This window comes from Serinus canaria, chromosome 2, assembly GCF_022539315.1.
Source record: "Serinus canaria isolate serCan28SL12 chromosome 2, serCan2020, whole genome shotgun sequence".
In the NCBI taxonomy this organism is placed as follows: Eukaryota; Metazoa; Chordata; class Aves; order Passeriformes; family Fringillidae; genus Serinus; species Serinus canaria.
Window position 1 is genome coordinate 41498023 of NC_066315.1, and position 18921 is coordinate 41516943.

An 18921-nucleotide genomic window follows, 5' to 3' on the forward strand; every position below is an offset into this window, starting at 1 on the left:
AGTTTGCTAGGGGATTACTTAAAGGCTTTATTCTGAATAGGTATGAGCTTATGCAGCTTTGATGACTCTGAAAGTCTACCGACTCAGCACAAACATTAAGTCTATCAAAGAACGCCCGGAAAAGATTAAGTGTGCAGGAAAATCAGTAATCAAGACTTGTAGGCCAGGTTCTTTCAGGCAACTGTGTTGCATAATAAGGCCTAGGGAAAAAAAATAATTTCAGTCAGGGAGAAGAGGCTAAATATTTCAGCAGCTTTTAGTTCCCATCTTAGTTCTTTTTTTTTTTTTTTTTCCTTCCATACCAAAGAATAAACCCACACACACACTGAAGAATTAACTGCTTGCATTCAAGTTCTCAGTTACACCAAAGATGCTGGTGCGAACCACTGCTACAGAATTTTGATTCCTGAAAGGATTCTCATGCAAGTTTACAGTCTTAGGAAGAACAAATAAAAACAATTATTAAATTTTATAATTCAGTATTTCATAGTCATGACTTTACTTTTTTTTTTTTTTTAAAGGTGATTCCCTTTAAGCAATTACTAATACTTTGCTTGCTTTTCTCTCTTCCTGTCCATAGATCCTCAAAAACCATTATCAAATCAAAACAAAGAATGATTTAACAGAAGACTATGTGGACACAGAGTCAAGGACATGTACACCTTAAGGCATCTATCTCTTGGCAATTCACTTAGATCACATCAAGATGAAAAACAACCTTCAGGGACCTTGAAACTAGAAAGTAACTTTTCTTCGAAGGATGCTTTTTATCTGGGTTTCAAACCATAATTTTCTGAAATAAAGTTATATCAAATAATTTAATTTAATGCACTTTATCATTACTATTTAGGTAAGTGCAAGGGAGGTTTGCATTTTCTACGAGAAAATGGCAATTTTTTAAAAATCATGCTACTTTATGAAACCAATGAGCATCTGGATATGGGGAAGTCAGCACATACCATAGGACAGGTGTCAGAAGGTTTAATAGTTTTTTCCAAAAACCACCTTCATATCATTTTTCTGCTTCCCAAATAACCCTCTCCCATTTCTATTCTCCTCACAATGGGAATGCTTCAGAGGCTGTCCCAGTGTGCTACCTCAGCATTCTTGAGGGCATGTCCTGCCCTGCAGTGAACCTACTGCAAGTCAGGGCAGGTTGAGGGGGATTGTTTTGGAAGTGCCCAAAAAAAACACAAAAAGCCACCCCGTATCCAGAGCTCTGCTGCTGCTTCTTTTACATCAACACTTGCTCTTGTTCTTAAAACCTGGCAGTGCAGTTTATGCATGGGAAAATGCTAACCACCCTTCCAGAAAGCTCAAGGTCCAATATTATGGACAGATCCAGAACTGGGTGAACTGAAAAACCTGATGAACATGGGGACTGAGAGGCTCATGTCTGCAGAGCTCACTGTAATATCACACTGACATTTTAGGCTCATAAAACTTGCTATGTTTTTTATTTTTTTTAAGCATGAAGAACTCTTTCCAGACTCAAAGAAAACCACAGACCAAAATAAATCCACCTCAGCATCATCCTTGCATGAAGAAAACTAGAAATATTATTTTTCTGTAGCACTGCATAGCATTTTTTTTATCAAATAAATCTGTATTGAGATTGAAATCTATTAAAAAAAAAAAAAAAAAAAAAGGAGGGGGAGCAAAGCAAAACAACCAAGCTGGTTCCACACTTCCATTAAGAATGTAGGTTTATATATACCTCTTACCCATGCCCCATTTTTTTTATGTAGCTGTCTTCAGGATCAATTTCCCTGAGAAAACTCAGGACCACCTCTTTTCCTTCTCTCTTCTGACTGCAATGCATTTTGCACCTTTTTTTTAGGCAAAGAATTACAGTGTTTGAGGCTGCAGAAGCTTACAAGCAGCTCATCCCAACTTGCCTCTCTGAGAATGGTTAATTTTGCCTGCTTCATATCATAATAAAACACCCCAAGGCACATGAAACAATACCCAAGGGAGCTTGTGCTCACCTGATGACAGTGTCCTGTTATGCTGTTGGCCCACTTGATGCATGCTTTGCTGTAGCAGACTCAGGCATTCTCCAAGGCAGCTCAGGGTGGCAGCAGAGGTAGCTTTTAAAAGTAGCAAGTCCTGATCCAAGGCAGTAAGAGGTCCAGAATTTGGGAGAGATTCAATGGCTTGTACAAGATTCTTCTGCTGTCCTTCAGCTTGGCTCATGATCTGTAAAGATCCAAAAACATCTGCTGTCATAGGAAATATCACTATGTAGCCATTAAATTCTTATGGATTGAAATAGTGACTAAATGTGAAGAACTACCACAAATGGATGTTAATGTTCTGATCCAAACATACTCACCTACAAAAATGAAGGGCTTGAGACTACCAAAGGCCTGTAAAAATGTCAAGACTATGTTAGAGAAAATAGTCTCTTAAAATACTAGGTTCACAGTAGGTTTAATAGTGACTCATACTTTCTGAAAGTCTTTGTAAGGAGAAGTATGAAAATCCTACTTCCTTCTCCATTATTCATTTAGGCTTAGATTTTCTTGCCTTGGTATGTGATCTGAGACGCCCAAGGAAGTCACCCTGTTCCTCCTCCTTTCCTATACAAAGTATCTCATCACAGTTTAAGAACAGGTATTACCCATTTCTCAAACTAAGGACCTGTTTTTACAAAATGCAGTAATTTTCAAGTTTACAGACATAAGCATAGGAAGCAACTTAGAGTACTTATTTCATATCCAATATGAATACGAGCTGTCAGGCAAAAAGTTAACCTCTTTCTAGGTTTGGACCATCCAGATGAAGATGAAAGGGGTGCTTGTATAGCAGGTAAAAACAGTATTTGAGCAGGCTGCCCTTTAAGCAAATTGACAAACTTTCAAAATCCTAAAGCCAGAAGAAAAAGAATAGGTTCAAAATTTCTCTCTCCATTTTTGCAGCCCATAGGAAATCATATATGCATATGACAAGCCTCTTACACTTACCTTGCAAAAAACTTGCTGCAAAAATTTACAGGTCTACACTTGAGATATCCAAAGTTTTCAGAAAAAATCTATCTGAAGACATCATAATAAACAAAGATTCAAGCTCCATTTGTTCACACTACTGTACTGTAAAAATATATTATAAACTTCATTACTTTGTTATCATTATTATATTTTCAAGTATTGTGTGTTTCCTGCAGCCCTCCTACATTACTGCAAATTGACTGATTAAAAAATATATGTTGACTGCATTGAAAAGCTAGAAAGGAAACTGAACTCAGCGATGAAATAACCACTCTTGCAAAAAAAGACTAGAATTACACAAGATGATGATGTTGCAGTTCATAAATTTAGCCAAATGCCTTGCTGAAGGTTAACATGGCATTTTAATAATCAACATTTAAAACAGAGTCCAAAACTTCAGTAAAAGTTTAATTCCCTTTGGCAGACAATTTTAATTCCCTTTGGCAGAAAACAAGACCTGTCAGAAGGTGCCACAGACCTCTCCAAGATGCAGCTTTAGGGAACCACAGAATCAATCCCAGGCAATGCAAGTTCCTCCTTCATGGAAAGAGCACAAGGAGGCAAACAGAAGGAACAGCCAGGAGAAAAAAGATGACCATCTCCCTGGAAGACTAAACAATATAATTGCATGGAAAACTGCTTCTCTCCTTTTCCCATCCTGCATAAGAGTGTGAAATTGAAAACCTGACATTCTCATACTTCACTGTGACAGAAATATTCTATTTTAATCTCTCCAAGTGACTAGTTTTCCTATCTTTTTTTATTTCTTCTCCTTTTTTTTTTTTGGGGGGGGGGAGGGGGGAGGGGGGCAGAGCTTCAGAGCTTCCAAATCCAAGATTTGTTTCCATTAAAAAAAATATGGAAGAAAACCAAATGCAAAATTTTGAAACATTTTAATTTTCATTATTTAAAACATTCAAACATTTTAATTTTCCCCTCCCCCTTAATAAAGAACTCTATTCTTTCACAGATTAGACAGGAGTATAAAATAAACTGATCAGGGAGTTTAGAAAACATTTGGAAAATTACCTGAATGTTTGCAGCTATCACCCAGCCCAAAAGTTTACAGGCTTTTGTCAGCTGTATTCTTCCTAGATTAGGAGAAATTTCAATAAAATCAAAGATTTATTCTACCTTTATCCAAAACAAGGTGGTGGTCCAAGTCTCACTGTTTTCTAGCTGACCTAAGGCAGCCTTACAGCAGCCTTTTGATTCAGCTTTTCCTTGCTACCTAGTTTCATGCTGGTATATACAGACCTGACACAGAAGAAGACATCTGGAACTGCAACTTTTGTGTAGGATTCAAAGTACTAGAACTTGTTGAACTTTTACTGCTCAAACACTGATCAAAACCACAATGTTAAAGGTGCTGAATGCCCAGAACAAAGATGAAGAACCTTCCCTAGTGTAAAGTGACAGATCAACTCAATGGCAAAAAGCATAAGGAAATTACATATATTATTGAAATAACTGAACTTTTTGTATATGTTTGCCAATTTTTTTAAAGACCTTGACAAAAGATTTTAGAAGAGCTGAAGTGTAGCTGTTCTACAGAGAGTAAATCAAGGAGGAGCCAACACAAAACCACCAAACCATTCAAGATGAAACTCATTAAATACATTAACCCTTAACAGGACAGCCACTAAGTCATGCAGTTATGGTGTCATCCTCTGTCTTACTGGTGGGTCTGCTTTTTGCTTTTTCCCAGGAGAGGAGAGGTAAAATGCTTGACTTACTAGCACTCTAAGCTTGTTTCAAAATCAGAATGAAAAGCTTTGATTTTGAAAAAGGGAAGTTTCTAACTTTCCTTTTCCAAAGTGAAATAACTTGCCTAATTTTGAATGACTTTGCTCTTACGTGGGGCAATTTTAGCACCTTACAATTCTCCATCCTTCCCATTTGCAAATACAGACAGCTCAAAGTAGCAGTTCTCTACTTGTAACAACAACAAAAGGTATTTGCTTTCTCCTCACCAAATATTAACCCATTTCTCTTTCCACTCTTGTTTTGGATTTGACAACTCCTCTTCACCTATATATTCTTCTCATAATATCATAAAACAACAGCACATTCTCAGAAAAGCATTGAAACTTCAAACATACAACTTTATGACAGATGTACAATAATAAAACTGAAAGAACCACCAGGATTATATGTATTAAAAGGAATTACATGTGTGCAAATATCTAGCATTATTAGGCCTGCATTTACTTAACTACAAAATGCTCAGTAAGAGGAAACCTCATCCTAGGAAGACACCAGTTCAAATGCATGGTTTGCTTCTTTCTCCATCTTCTGATTCAGGAGAACAAGCAGATGACATGTGTTCCCAATTAACAGCTGCTCCTGAAGCGTGAAGGAGATTCAGACCTTTCAGCCTGCCAGAAACTCTCAGGTATTGCCTGTGTTCTTGTAGTGGTTACCCAGTGCCCACTGCTTCCCCTCCTTGGCTGAACAACAAAAGGTTTGGGGGGGGGTCAAGAGAAGAACAGGGAGGTCACCCAATTACCATCACAGGGAAAACAGACTGGACTCAGTGAAATCAGTGCAATTAGTATCAATCAGAGTAAGGAAACAATAAAATAAAACCAAATCTTACTTTTCCTCCTCCCTTCTTCTTAGACTTAATTTCATTCCCGGTTTCACTATCTCCTTCCCCAGAGTAGCACAGGGGGACAGTTAGGGGGTGTTACAGCCTGATCATGACACATTGTCTCTGCCACTCCATGCTCCTTGCTCTCTTCACCTGATCCAGCATGGCAAACAGTCCTGCACAAACTGCTCCAGCGCACGTCTTTCCTGTCAGCAAATGCTTCAGCCCGAGCTTCCCCCAGGATCACAGCCTCTTTCAGGCATCCATCTGGATTTGGCGGGATCCTACACAGGCTGCAGGTGGATCTCTGCTCACCATGGCCTTCATGGGGCTGTAGGACATCCTGCTCCACCACGGGCTGCACCACAGGCTCCAGGGAAATCTCTCCTCCAGTACCTGGAGCACCACCTTCCCGTCCTTTGTCATTGGCCTTGGTGTCTGCAGTTGCTTCTCTCACATTTTCTCACTCCTGTCCTCTCTAGCAGCAGCACTTTCTCCCCTTTTCTTATCTGTTATCCCGTGGTCGATGGGCTTGGCCAACTGTGGTTCCATCTTGGAGCCAGCTGGCCTTGGCTCTGTCAGACATTGGGAAGCTTCCCACAGAAGCCACGTCTGCGGCCCTTCTCATGCCAAAGCATTGCCATGCAAAGCCAACAAATTCTCTTGAGTAACACTACACTCCAAGAAACCTGCCATCCAATGACCCTGTCATGAATGTCAGAAAGCAAGAGGAGATGATGTGCTGCTTTCCTCTCTAGGTCATGCCCTCCCTACCACTTGCTCCAAAACAGACAATCCACAGCTTTTGTTGCTGCCCGCTTCCTCCTCTTCAGGGCTGATCTTAACATCCTGTGTGATCGCCTTCCCTACTTAACCCAGCCCCCACAACTGCTACCTGCTCCTTCACAGCTGGAACTGCAACTCCTGCTCTGAACACACAGCCAACCACAACGCAAGAGACCAAACACTTATGGGATGAGAATCCCAGTAGAAATTACTAAGTCGCAGGGTTATTTCCACAACATGTGGAAGGTAAGCAGAAATAGGCATGAGATAACCTAGGTTTGCAAAGAAATTTATTTCAGACATAATAAGATGAAAGAACATTCTTTCATGTGGTAAATAACCTAAAATTAGTTCTTAAAAATTAAATTAGGAAGTAAAAATGAAAAATTGAAGTGTTATTTTCTACGCTAAAAGAAAAAATACAGGAATGCAACATTTTGTTAAAATACTAGATGATACATTATTCTTTCCCATGCAGAGAAATCATCTTAAAAAATCTGAATGCCACTTTTGATTTAAGATTTCAATTTGTTTCTGAAACTAGAAAGAGAAAGGGAGAGATCCCAAATCGTTAAGTACAATAATAAATAATCTCTATTCAAGATCTTTCCTCCCATCTGACAACAAAAATAAACAGAAACTTCAAGCAAAGAAAACTAAATAGCCCCACCTAAGAGCATACGATTGCTTTTGACATGATTTTATTTTAAATGCTTTTGTTATCCAGACTCCAAGACTAACAGGCATAAGTCTGTTTGTCTAAGACAGATGTGTATTATCAGACATCTTTCTTTCTAGAATTATTGATCCTACATGATTTTGCCCAATTAACACAGTGCATCAAAACAACCTAAAGCAAGCACCAGCTCTATGCCATCTGTAAAACTTCTCTATCCCCAGCTGCCGCAGGGGCACCTCCCAAGACAGTGACTTCAGGTTCCTCAAAGGAAGAATGACATCAGCCATATGACCTCAGAGGGCAAGCAGGCACTCTCCCTTTGCCACAGGGGTCACGTGGAGCTGGCCATGAAAACAAGTAGCATCACCAATCCTGTCTTTCTACAAAATGATTTAAATGATTCAGATCATTCTATGCTCCTTCTAGAATATAAAACATGAGACTCTTCAGACTGTGCCAACCACAATCTGATACACACATGAGCAATTTCAATTTTAGTTTAAATGTTGTTTAAATGGTGTTGATAACATAATTGAATCATTTACAGTCATTATTAAGATATGCCTAGCCATGCGTGAGGAAAAATCCAAAACACTCCAGAGAAAAAAGAAAACATTCTTTTTGCACTGAAAAAACACAGAAATCCTGTATCATAAGCTCATCTGTGACATGCTAGAAATCATTCATGAAAGAGATATTCTGCTCCATCAGTTAATAACTCTTTTTCTCTACTGTAGCAATCTCTGTGCACCATCGCCAGCAGCACATGGTCTGACGACTTATCTGTAGGCAATTCCTCTGAAAGATTTAATGCAATCATTTTTGTTTTTAAATCCTTTCCATTATTGACTTGCATGCAAGTTGAAAACAAGTTATTAAAAACATGGGAAAATAAACAACACAATAAAAAGTTCTTATACAGAAAATAGAGCATCTGTAAAAATAAACAGTTGTGTGGAAAAATCTTTAGACACTTTAATAGTAATAGAAATGCAACATGCATCACTTCCTTAAAACTCCAAGTCAAGCTGTCCTTGGAGACGTTTACTGCTTTTAAAGACTGGGAAATAGCCAGCTTGCTGCTGCACTCTTTTTTTGGCAAGATTTGATTGGTTGGTGCTTCATTTGGGGTGGGTTTTTCTAATATGAAAACACAGTCTCTCCCTCTCTCTGACACACACACACACCTTCTGGAAATACTAGTTTTTTGCTTTTTATAAAATAGTACCAGAAAAATAACTTTTCAGAAAACACTGGGAAAGGAAAAGAGGTGAGACCAGCTTTTCAAACTACTCTAGAATTAGTCACAAGTGATATATGAGTGACGACATTTAACTATTGTTAAACAAGCATATTTTACGGGAGTTGTGATTTTTTTTTCTTTTATTTCATAGAAAACACCTTTTTTCTTAAAAGCAAATGAAGAACAGAAGAGTCCACACACAAGAAACAAAAACCTTTTAAGTCACTATAAATGTGATATATTGTGTTGCCACATGAACCTAACACAGTCATCAATTCTGACCTTGAGCAAGGACTCCTCTTGCAATCTTGACCTGTATTTCATCAACACCACAAACTGTCATATGTAAAAATCAAAAGTTAAAACAGCCAGTATAAGTAGAATATATGTGTATATATATATATATATATATATACACACACACATACATCTATCAAGAATACATCAAAATGCAAGATACTGATACCTGGAATTCCTATGTCACTAAAGCAATCACACCAGTCACTAACTGGACAAACTAGCTACCAATTCAGCTCATATTCACAAATCCAACACTATTTCCATTCAACTTGCCTGTTTTCCACTACTTATTCTGAAAAAGGAAAGACCATCAAGAAAACTGTTAATAAATACTGTTAAGCATCAGCTCAGAAAGTATACCTCACCAATTGAGATGCCTGGCAAATGAAGGTAACTTGTACAAATGCAGTAAAAGCGAATTTTTTTTTTCCCCCAAATTTAATGCTCTCTTGCTTTGAGTTAAGCATAACCACAGCAGAGGACGTAAATTACTGAGATGAGTTCTCCAACTACTCAAGGTTACTTGCTATGTCCATCTTACTACTTGACAAAAGAGATTTTCTGACAAGGATTTACAGACTTCAGACTCTTTTCTTCAGTAAAGTCACATAAAAGATCTTGCAATGGAATTCCACCTACAGCATGCAAGCCAGGAAGACAGAATCACAGCTTAATATATAACGAAGATGAAATATCTAAGAATAGATGTTGCCGCTGGAAGTACTCCAATAGCTAACAGAAATCTCTTATCAAGATAATTTTGCACTTCAGCTTTTAAAGTGTCTAGTGTAGAAACAGGTACAAGACCAGATGGCCACCAGTAACGTATCTGTACACTTGGCTTGCAATAAAACCTGACCTTCAGACCAAAAAGAACCTCCTTAAACTGTAAACAGGAAAGAATTCTACCCACAAGTATTCAATATGGAGTAAGACCCACACTAGCCTCTGCAAACATTACTATGCTGATGGCAAATAATGTTTTAAGGAAGGATCCTAGAACACCATGTGAGATACTCTGAAAGCACCTTGGAAAGATGGAACCAGATAATGACATCCGTATCAGCTGTCCTTTCCTGATTACTGCTTCCCTCCCATTACCAGGAATAAGCACGAAATTCTCCACTAATATCACCTCAGGGTAGCAGCCAGCTTGACCTCAATTATTTTAACAATGCAAACAATGAACATTAAAATTGGAATGACTTGTTATAGAACAGTTATTAAGGCTCAGACACATCCTATCAACAAAGCTTCAAAGGAGCAAGTTAATTTTCATTTGGCACGTAATTTGCAGACAGAGACACAAAAAGTGACGGAACAAACAGAACTATACCTCTGACAATCAGGATGGAAGCCAATCACCAAGGCACATTTCTTCTTCTCTTCAGTCCCTGCCTCTGCTGTCACCATTCAATTTTTTCCCTTGAAAACAAGGTCTCTCCACCCCCATCTGTTATGTTGTTATCTTTCCCCTAACCAGGAACACACAATCTCTGTTACGGGAAAAACTGAAAAGTCAGTTGCTACATATCTTCATTGTCTCAGCTAACAAAACATTATTTCCTGTGGGGTTTTGACTTTTTGTGCTCAGCCCTCTCACCACATGCTCCACAGGGCAGTTCCTTGTGAGGAAAACCTTACAGAGCAAACATCAAATGTCACCAGGACTGAGCCTAAAAGCCAAGTCTACGACATCCAGAAAAACAGGGAGTGGAGGAGGCAGGCTGGCTCAATTGTTTCCTTTTCTCAGCTACTCTTACCAATCTGCTGCTGTCCCACTGGTTGCCATCAGCACCTCCAGAGGCTACGAGCTCTCCACAGACCTCAGCACAGGGTTTACTTTCCAGAGAGCAGCTCTTGTTTACCTACATCTGTCAGGAAAATTTTGAATTGGCTAGTTAACCTTTTCATATACTAAACATGAAACTGTGCTCCTTCTTTTACACATTGAATTCCTATTTTCTATCTTCAAATTCTACAACCTGGACACTTACTGCATATCCTTACAATACAATATAACTCTATTTTGCACAGACAACATTCATTAATCATTTGATGAAGTACAGACATCTTCTCATTGGCCTACTATCCAGTAGCTTATTAATCACACCTGCAAGCTCCCTTGTCATTAGCTGCACAGCTACAATAGCAAGACTTCATATTTTGCAGGTCTGAATCCTATTGCTTTAGTCCATGAAATTACCAGATTTGAGGGAGAGAGGAAAAGAGGGACAAAGATCGCTTTTGCTGAATGGTCTGGAAGCCTTAAACATTCCATGCAGTGGCAGAGGAGGAAAATTAATCTACCCTCCCAAGAAATTCTCGGTTGCAGCTCAGGTATATGAGAGAAAGCTCCTCCCTTCCTCCCTCCAAAGTAGGCAGAAGCTCAGAGAGAAACGGAGCTGACCTAACCTAACCACCTGTTTTACAAAGACATCATTCTGTTCAGAAGAATGAAAGATGGGATATATTTAATAGATCCATCTCCAAACACCAAAAAGTACATGCTATCTGTAATTGTCAGTCTTCTCTGGGACTTCATTAAGACAATTTGGATGCAAGACACTTCCAAGGATAAGTTATGAGTCTCTAAGGAAGTCTGATTCTTAAACCTGGGAAGCAGAGAGACACCAGAGAGCTTCACAGCCCTTGTAACACAAATGGTTAGTAAAGAGGATCAGAGCAGTTCTGGCAGGATCCCTGAGAATGCCTCCAGAAATCTCAGCAAAAGAGCCCACCTATGTCAGGCCAAAACAAATTGACTACCTCCCTTTGCTACCTCCTTACCAGACATGACAACCCCACACATAAGGTTAAATGCATACTTTCTGTATTTAATCTGTCCTCCTCACCTGAGAAATTAACTACTGAATGACAGAAAGGCAACTGGGGCAGGGGTGAGGAAAAGACCTTGTGTCCATGCAGACAGACTAGGACAACAAAAAGTTCATTCAGATTTTGCCAGAGAATATTTAAGTAGACAGGCAATCTTGGATTTTCTAAACTGGAAGATGTTTTTTAATCTTAATCAATACTCTGATATATATTCAACTTTCCATGAGTGGCTTCATTATACAGGAGGGAAAAAATGGGAGGGGGGGGAAGCTTTTCCCGTCATTCTCCCAAAATCTTTTTATGATTCTGAGAATATCTTCTTGCTAAATCTGAAGGAGAACACTTCTCCCTCGCAAAACAACATCAACTGCATGTGGTTTTCCCTGAGGAAGAGGAAGATTTACTAACAAACCAAAGTACTAAAACACTAGAGGAAAATAAAATTCCTCTGATTGTGTCAGCTGTCTAAGAATGTTTCATGGAATCACTCCACAAGTCTTTAGGTGAGAAGTGACATCTTTTTAGAAAGAGCTGGCTGCTATAAGAAGTACACAAGTGAAAGCATGTGATTCAGACAATGTATCAGTGACCACTGCATTTTCCCCCACATCAGAGTAAACTATTTTTCTGCAAAATGACTGATCAGTATCAACCTAGCACTGGTCACTTTGCCACTGGAGGGAGGTGTCAGGGCATCAGGGCCTGCTGCAGGAGACATGACAGTTTTCCTCTTTTGCCTGTTGTGTTAGAGCTTCCTGTGAATACTCCATATATCTGGGTAACACATGACATTTTGTACAAAAATAACTAATAAGTGCTGTGTTCCCTCACTATGATCCCTTTTCTGGAGTATTTTCTACTAACCATATCGTTCTTAAATGGCAGCTATTGAGACTTTGCTTTTACTGTCAAACACAACTCAATGGGACCAGAGAGCTGGGATCTCGAGGAAAAACCACAGAGAAGAGAAAAAGCAGCTCCCAAGGTTGTTTCCCCCACCTCAAGTTGCTTTCAGCAATCCAAAACAAAAAATTAGAGAAGCAAAAGGAAGGAGTGCAAAAATTCAAGTAAATCTTGGATGGCAGCTAGCTGCCATGTAGCCAAGCAGGAAGCACACTGCTCTATTTTAAACCACCCAATACAGCACTGAGAGCAGTTTATAAAAAGAAATTTGTGGGAATTTATTCTTATGCAATTTTACTATAGAAATTACCTCGCATAGTCATTATTTTTTGTCATTAAACATTACTCATAGGCAGATGTTATTCTGTGGGCTCCCCTAAGTAGCAGTTTTCCTTATGCTTCAGAAGGATTATTTTGCTGAAGTTAACACCTATAGTCCTGGTCTGGGAAGCATATTTTGGTTATCAGGAATTTAGGCTCATTTGTCAATTTCAAGCATTCCAAAGAGCTCCAAAAATGTTGCTGCTAGCCATTAGGTCAACATAGACAATCACAGGAAAATTCTATCAGTTTACTGCAACATAGGACACAATTGATAAAAGGTGGGGTCTGGACTTTGAGTGAAATTAATCTTCAGAAGAGAAAAGGCCATGCTGAACGTAAATCACACATTTCAACATGAGTAGCTTCAAGGAGGCACAGGTTTCTGTCAGAACATCTGGTGCCAGGAAAAAGAATTCCAAATCTTTAAAAATTGTTATTATTATTATATTCATAAATGCTACTTTAAAGCATATATCAGATTTGGGCAGATGTAGTTCAGGTTTGCTTGTTGAATGACATGTTGCTAGCCATCATCTTACTGGCCATTTTTTAAAAGCATACTGTCAGAAATCAGAATTGCAGCCAAGAAGCAGGTAAGCAGCTGCTGAAAAGCACCCTTGTAGCACAGTTTCTAAAGCATTCAACACCTGCAAGACAAGCATTACAGTAACAACATGCAGTAAAAGCTGTCTGAGATCAGATCTTTGTTAAATAACTAAGAGATAGAGGGCTTACTATTCACATTTGTTGTAAACTTTAAATGTTTCCTGTGTTTCTGAGAGTAGCATTCAGTACTTTAGGTGCTACACAAGGAGCTGAAGATTACAGTAAGCCCTCAATAAATCTGTATAATAATGTAAACTTAATGATATGGTTAAAATATATGAGCCATTTCTATGCTTACTTTCTTCTTGAGGGCATTTATAGAAGTACTTTCTCTACTTAGTATTTGAAAACTCACTAGCCACCTAATATTACATTACCATATATTACCACTGAGAACATCCAAAAAAACTTCTACTTAATTCAATAAAAATAGCATGTAAGTGTGGGTTAAAAAAATGGCCCATGTATCTTGGAAGCAGTAATTTGCATTACAGAGTTGAAGGTGCCCCTTGTCACCCTTGTTCAGAGTTTGCTGTGAAAATCACTGCTGCATCAGCCAGCCACTCAGAAACCTGCACTGAAAACAAAACCATGAGATATGGTGCCCTCATCCAAGAAAAGATTTACTGAATTATGTTATGTTTTCTTTATATTTTTATATTAATATTTTTCTTAAAAGCTTCATTTTCAAACTGAGAACTCTGATTTTAAACTACTGCAGTATTTGTCCTATAGTTGTGAAAGAAAACAACCCTGTAATTTTCAAAAAATGCATGTGTGTATATGATACACCATGCTGCTTTATATGTGCAGATAAAACAGTTGAATTTTGTACATAAAACAGAATTAAGTGGCAGTTTTGAAGATACACAGAAACTGGGGACTGAATTCCCTTCAAATGTAACTTCTCTCAGGATCCCTTGGGAAAGTACCATTTACTTGAAATGTAATTAAATGTTTTAACAACTGTAAAGAATAATCTTGGCTTCTCTGCAACTGCTTAAGAAAATGAATTCTGCAGCAATCTCTGAATGTAGTTATCATATGTATTGTATTATCCCTAATTTATTAATTGCCATTTATTAAATGACAGAAAATTATCATCTTTGCACATGCTCAATTACTGCTAAACTACAGGCTGAAAAAAATTATGAAAAGAAGCCATGTTTGTATAATTCATATTTTTCAGGTTTGAAGGGGGGGGACTGGTAGAAGGAAATATCAAAAATAATGAGCCCGGTTCATTCTTGACATAACCCATATGGACAAACAGTGTAATTTTAGTAGAACATTTGCTCTACGATTCCCATAGCAACCTTAATTCTCCCTGCCTGGGTATCTGGAACCCAGGATGACTCAACCTTCACATGAATACAAAATCAAATGCACAAAACAAAGTGTAGTTTAGGAAGATGCTACTTATATGCACTCTTAGTGACCTCAAACATATTGCAAACACAAGGCAAAGGTTCAGAGATCAGAGAAGTATTCAGGTCATGTTTATGTAATGGTAACAGTTAGTTTATACTATTAGAATAATTTCCATCTTCTCATCCCCAAAGTGAGATAGCTAATGCTACTTACTGAATCATTTTTATAAGCACATGTACATTTACTACTCTGAGAGGTACTAGACTGACACTGTCAGAGATTTAAGCATCCCATTTACTCCCCTAGGAGACAGGTTTCTCTTGATCTCAGCAGGACTAACCTAAGACAGAATAAGCAGATACAGGAGAAGAGACGTTTATAGTAAAGACAAACAGCTTCCAAAGAAAGTGTTACAGAAGGCACCAAATAACTGCATCTGTTCTATATACTCTCAATTCTGCTTCTCTCTCTGAGGAGATGAAGGGCAGGCAATCACACAAACATTGCTGGATGGCCAGAAGAACATTTCTGCATGCTCACACTGGTATTTTCACACTGTTCAAGTACAGGTTTCTAGAACAGGGGCCAACACCAATTCAGAAGAAAGTGCAGAGGTAACACCTGCAGCTGCTCCTTTTAGACCTCATGTTAGGTTTGAAACTGGTTTATAGTGTTACAGATTTAATGCCTCCAAACAAATCATAATGGCTCCTGTAAAAACCCAGCTGGAAGCAACCCTTTTGATATCAATGAGCTCAGCTGCAACTGAGCTGTTAAATGTACCTGTAACACAAAATTGTATTACAACACTCCTCCATTCAAAAAGTGTGTCTAAGCACAGTTAAACAGTAGTAGCTATAGTATAACTTACACTACCATATTCTGTGCCAAATAAATATGAGTTTACTGAATTAAGTCTTAAGGCCTCATTCACTTTGTATTGACTTCAACAGACAAAACTGACACAAAGGTTTTCTGCTGTCTTTTCTTCTGCTTCACTCTTCTTCAAGCCAATAAGTATCCATTTTTTTCTGAGAAACAGCTGGCTTTGGTTTGAGCTCATTTCCAAGCACTTTTACATTACCTGTTTCAGAGTGGAGACATTCTTCTGGTTTTCCCACCCAGATAATTGAAGTGAAAATTTTCTGTGAGTTTGCAGACAAATTGTAATACATTGTAATACATACAATCCACATAAAGTATAGATGCAGTGTTATGAGGATGTAACCTCTTCAGTAACATATCTCATTTCTGATTAGCATCTATAGCCTTAGTTAAAGGCTACTTATCTTGTATATGTTATGATGTACTTGACAGAAGATGATCAACAGGATGTGCCTTTACTAATTTCTTATGTATAGTGGGGGGTTGGAGGAAGATATTTTAAATACAAGTTCAGGAAAAACTGGAGAGCTGTAACTAACAAAGGCTACTCCTCTGTGTCTTTTCCAAATTTGCCACTCACCGTACCACCGTATTATTTCCTAAAATGAAGTGAATACAGGACACTTGGATTTCAAAACTGAAACAATATAAACACTTTCTACAGTATCTGTGAGAGATGAAATGCCCTGGTCATCCAACTGAGAAATCTGTCTAGAGTGTATTTACTACACTGGTTTTGAAATGCAAGAAGACTAGTTAAAAGAATCAACCAAAAACTGCCACAAAGAAAACACCACAATGTACCTTTTTATACTAAAACATATTTAGAAAGAAAAATTGACATGATTTTAGATAACTAGTTTTATACCTGACTAGCAAAGGCACAGCAACACAGACCTGAGCAGTGCTACCGTAGCTGCAGTCCACGGTTATCAGCTCTCCCCAAAAAAAGCACCCACATTACTAGGCCAGAAAGACTGAAGTTAGCACAGTTTAGCAGCCCATCCCACCTCCATCCCTTAGGTGAATATGAGATCATTTTCATCTCCTAAAAGCAAATATTTGATTTATTACTCATGCAGACCTAAAGGTCATCTTTGTTAAAAAGCTAGCTCTCATCCTCCTGCACTCCAAAATCAAGGTGAGAACTGCCAGTGAAAGCAATGATCTAATATACAGCATTTCTCCCCACTTATACAAAGCAATTTTACAGAAAATTTGGCACATACTTTCAAAAACACTTAAATTGTTAAGAGAATTTTTAAATGGCCTTTGTGCATACTTCACACTGTCTAAGCATGATGTCCCATTCAAGGAGCTGAATCCATTTTTCTTCATGCACCCTTATTGCACAACCCCACTGAACCTCAACACTATGCCAAATATCAAGAGCTACAGCATTCTTTTTGCTAGGACTCACATTATTCCTTATCCCTTGACCTTTCCAAATACATGCTTTCAGAGAAAAAAAAAAGAGGACAAAAAATTGAAATAAAAAGCAAAACCTGACTTTTTCAAAGCTGCAAAGTAAAATTTGTCATAGGTCAAAAACCATCAAGATTTCCCCCACTACCAGCTAAAGCATTTGCTACAAAGCTTTAACATCAACACACAGCTTAGTGTAGTCTTCACAAAAAGTTCACACCTGTGAAAGTCCTGCAAGTCTTAATGCTTTCCCAAGTGGTTAAAGTACCTCTTCTCCTTTGTCACCTACAATGCTGCCTGTGCAGCACTGTAATTCTGTGACACAACAAACACTTCTCCACACACAACAGCATCCTTTTTTGCTAACAGTAGCAAGTCATAGTTCCTAACTTTGCTATTCAAATATTACAGCGACCTGAAGACATTCATTTCTCACTTGAAAAATCCTCACAAGTGTTTCAGAATAATCTCTTTTTCCAATAACTACACAAAATTGTAGTCTCACAAAATTGCTGTTAAACCTCACCCCATGAAGCCCGAGGTGCAAGTCCTAGATTTCCCCATATTGTAAGGAAGGAAGCAAAGAGCTATCACTTAGCTGCATAATTCCTGCAGGAATGAAATGGTAACTGTTTATATATGGAAAAGGATGTGCAAGAAGCAGTAGGACTGTCATCCTATCAAAAAGCAGTCCTTTCCAAGTTCTAGGACTGCCAACTGGCACACAAAAGAGATGCTACACTGGTAGAGGCCCTGTGAAATCTGGATCTCCCTGTACCAAATGTTCAGAAACTCATACTGATGACTAGTCAGGGTATCAAAAGTTGTAACAAACACATTTCAAAGTGATCAGAAAATCCTTCATTGGCTTTTTTAAATTGTGGGAAGAAATATTTACCAGGACTTCTTTTAGTTTAATTTCTCTAAATGTCTGCAAATAATTAAAATCAATTACCACAAAATTTTCACACACTTGGTTCTTTAACAACAATTGTAACACTGGCAGAGGTTTTACAAGAATCAGACTCTCTCAGCCAAAACAAACACCGTTCTGGCACTATTATGTAGTTCAGTGACAGCTAAAATTTAATATGAAGTGTGATGTGGCTACTTGTCTTAACCTTTCAGTTGATTTTAACCACCTACAGTAAAGAAATCTGAAAGCATAACTCTAATCATAAATTTCTAACAGGATAATAATATACACATTTTTAAAAACAGAATTAAATTTCAAGACCACAGAGACTCAGTTTGCCATAAAATCACTTACTAAAAAATTAGCTCAAAGTAGCGCTTTAATGCTAAGTTATGGTCCAAATAAAGAGGTAGGATCTCTAATAGTTCTGCATGAAGTGCAACACGATGCAGACCATTTCTCACAAGTTAATGTACAGTTAATTTTAGTTTTGATGTAACATTCCATAAATCAGTGTGGACTGCACTATTAACACCAAGTTAATGTAAGTAAAAATCTGGTTTAACTGATATTAAACAGAATAAAAAATTACATTATGATGAAAAGTAATGCTCCTGAGCTCCTTTTCCATTCAACACTATACAAAAGTAGGGCAAGTATTAAAACATAATTTTTATAGCAGTCAAAAGCTTCATACTTATACTTAATTTTAACTTACCAAAATTTGGAAAATAGGTGACATTCCAATTTCACAATGGAAACACTTATTACATGTGTCATTTTGCAGACCTAGACAGTTGTATCTACTACATTTATACGATTTTGCTTATCAGTTTGGTGCTAAATAGACCTCTTTGCTGCAATTAGTTTCATGCTAAAATTCTCTAGCCTATTAAAAAAATAAAACTAAATCAACCAGAGCAAACCACAGATGGAAACACTGTTGTTTATTTTTACTATATTGTTTATTCTTATTATGAAGTGAAAAGAGGGGGAAAAGAACAATGAAGTGTTACTGAATATCTTGCATCATATAAAATATAGGAGTATATTCTGCCCTAT

General features: G+C 37.9%; 1 protein-coding gene across 1 annotated transcript in view; it reads right to left on the minus strand.

Moving 5' to 3' along the window:
• The window catches only part of OSBPL10 (oxysterol binding protein like 10), a 112279-nt gene that overhangs the window by 47350 nt on the left and 46008 nt on the right, over positions 1 to 18921 (minus strand). The window contains exon 5 of the mRNA XM_009086144.3: positions 1989 to 2199. Within this exon, the coding sequence (XP_009084392.2) occupies positions 1989 to 2199 (211 nt within the window). The remainder of the gene's footprint in view (positions 1 to 1988; positions 2200 to 18921) is intronic.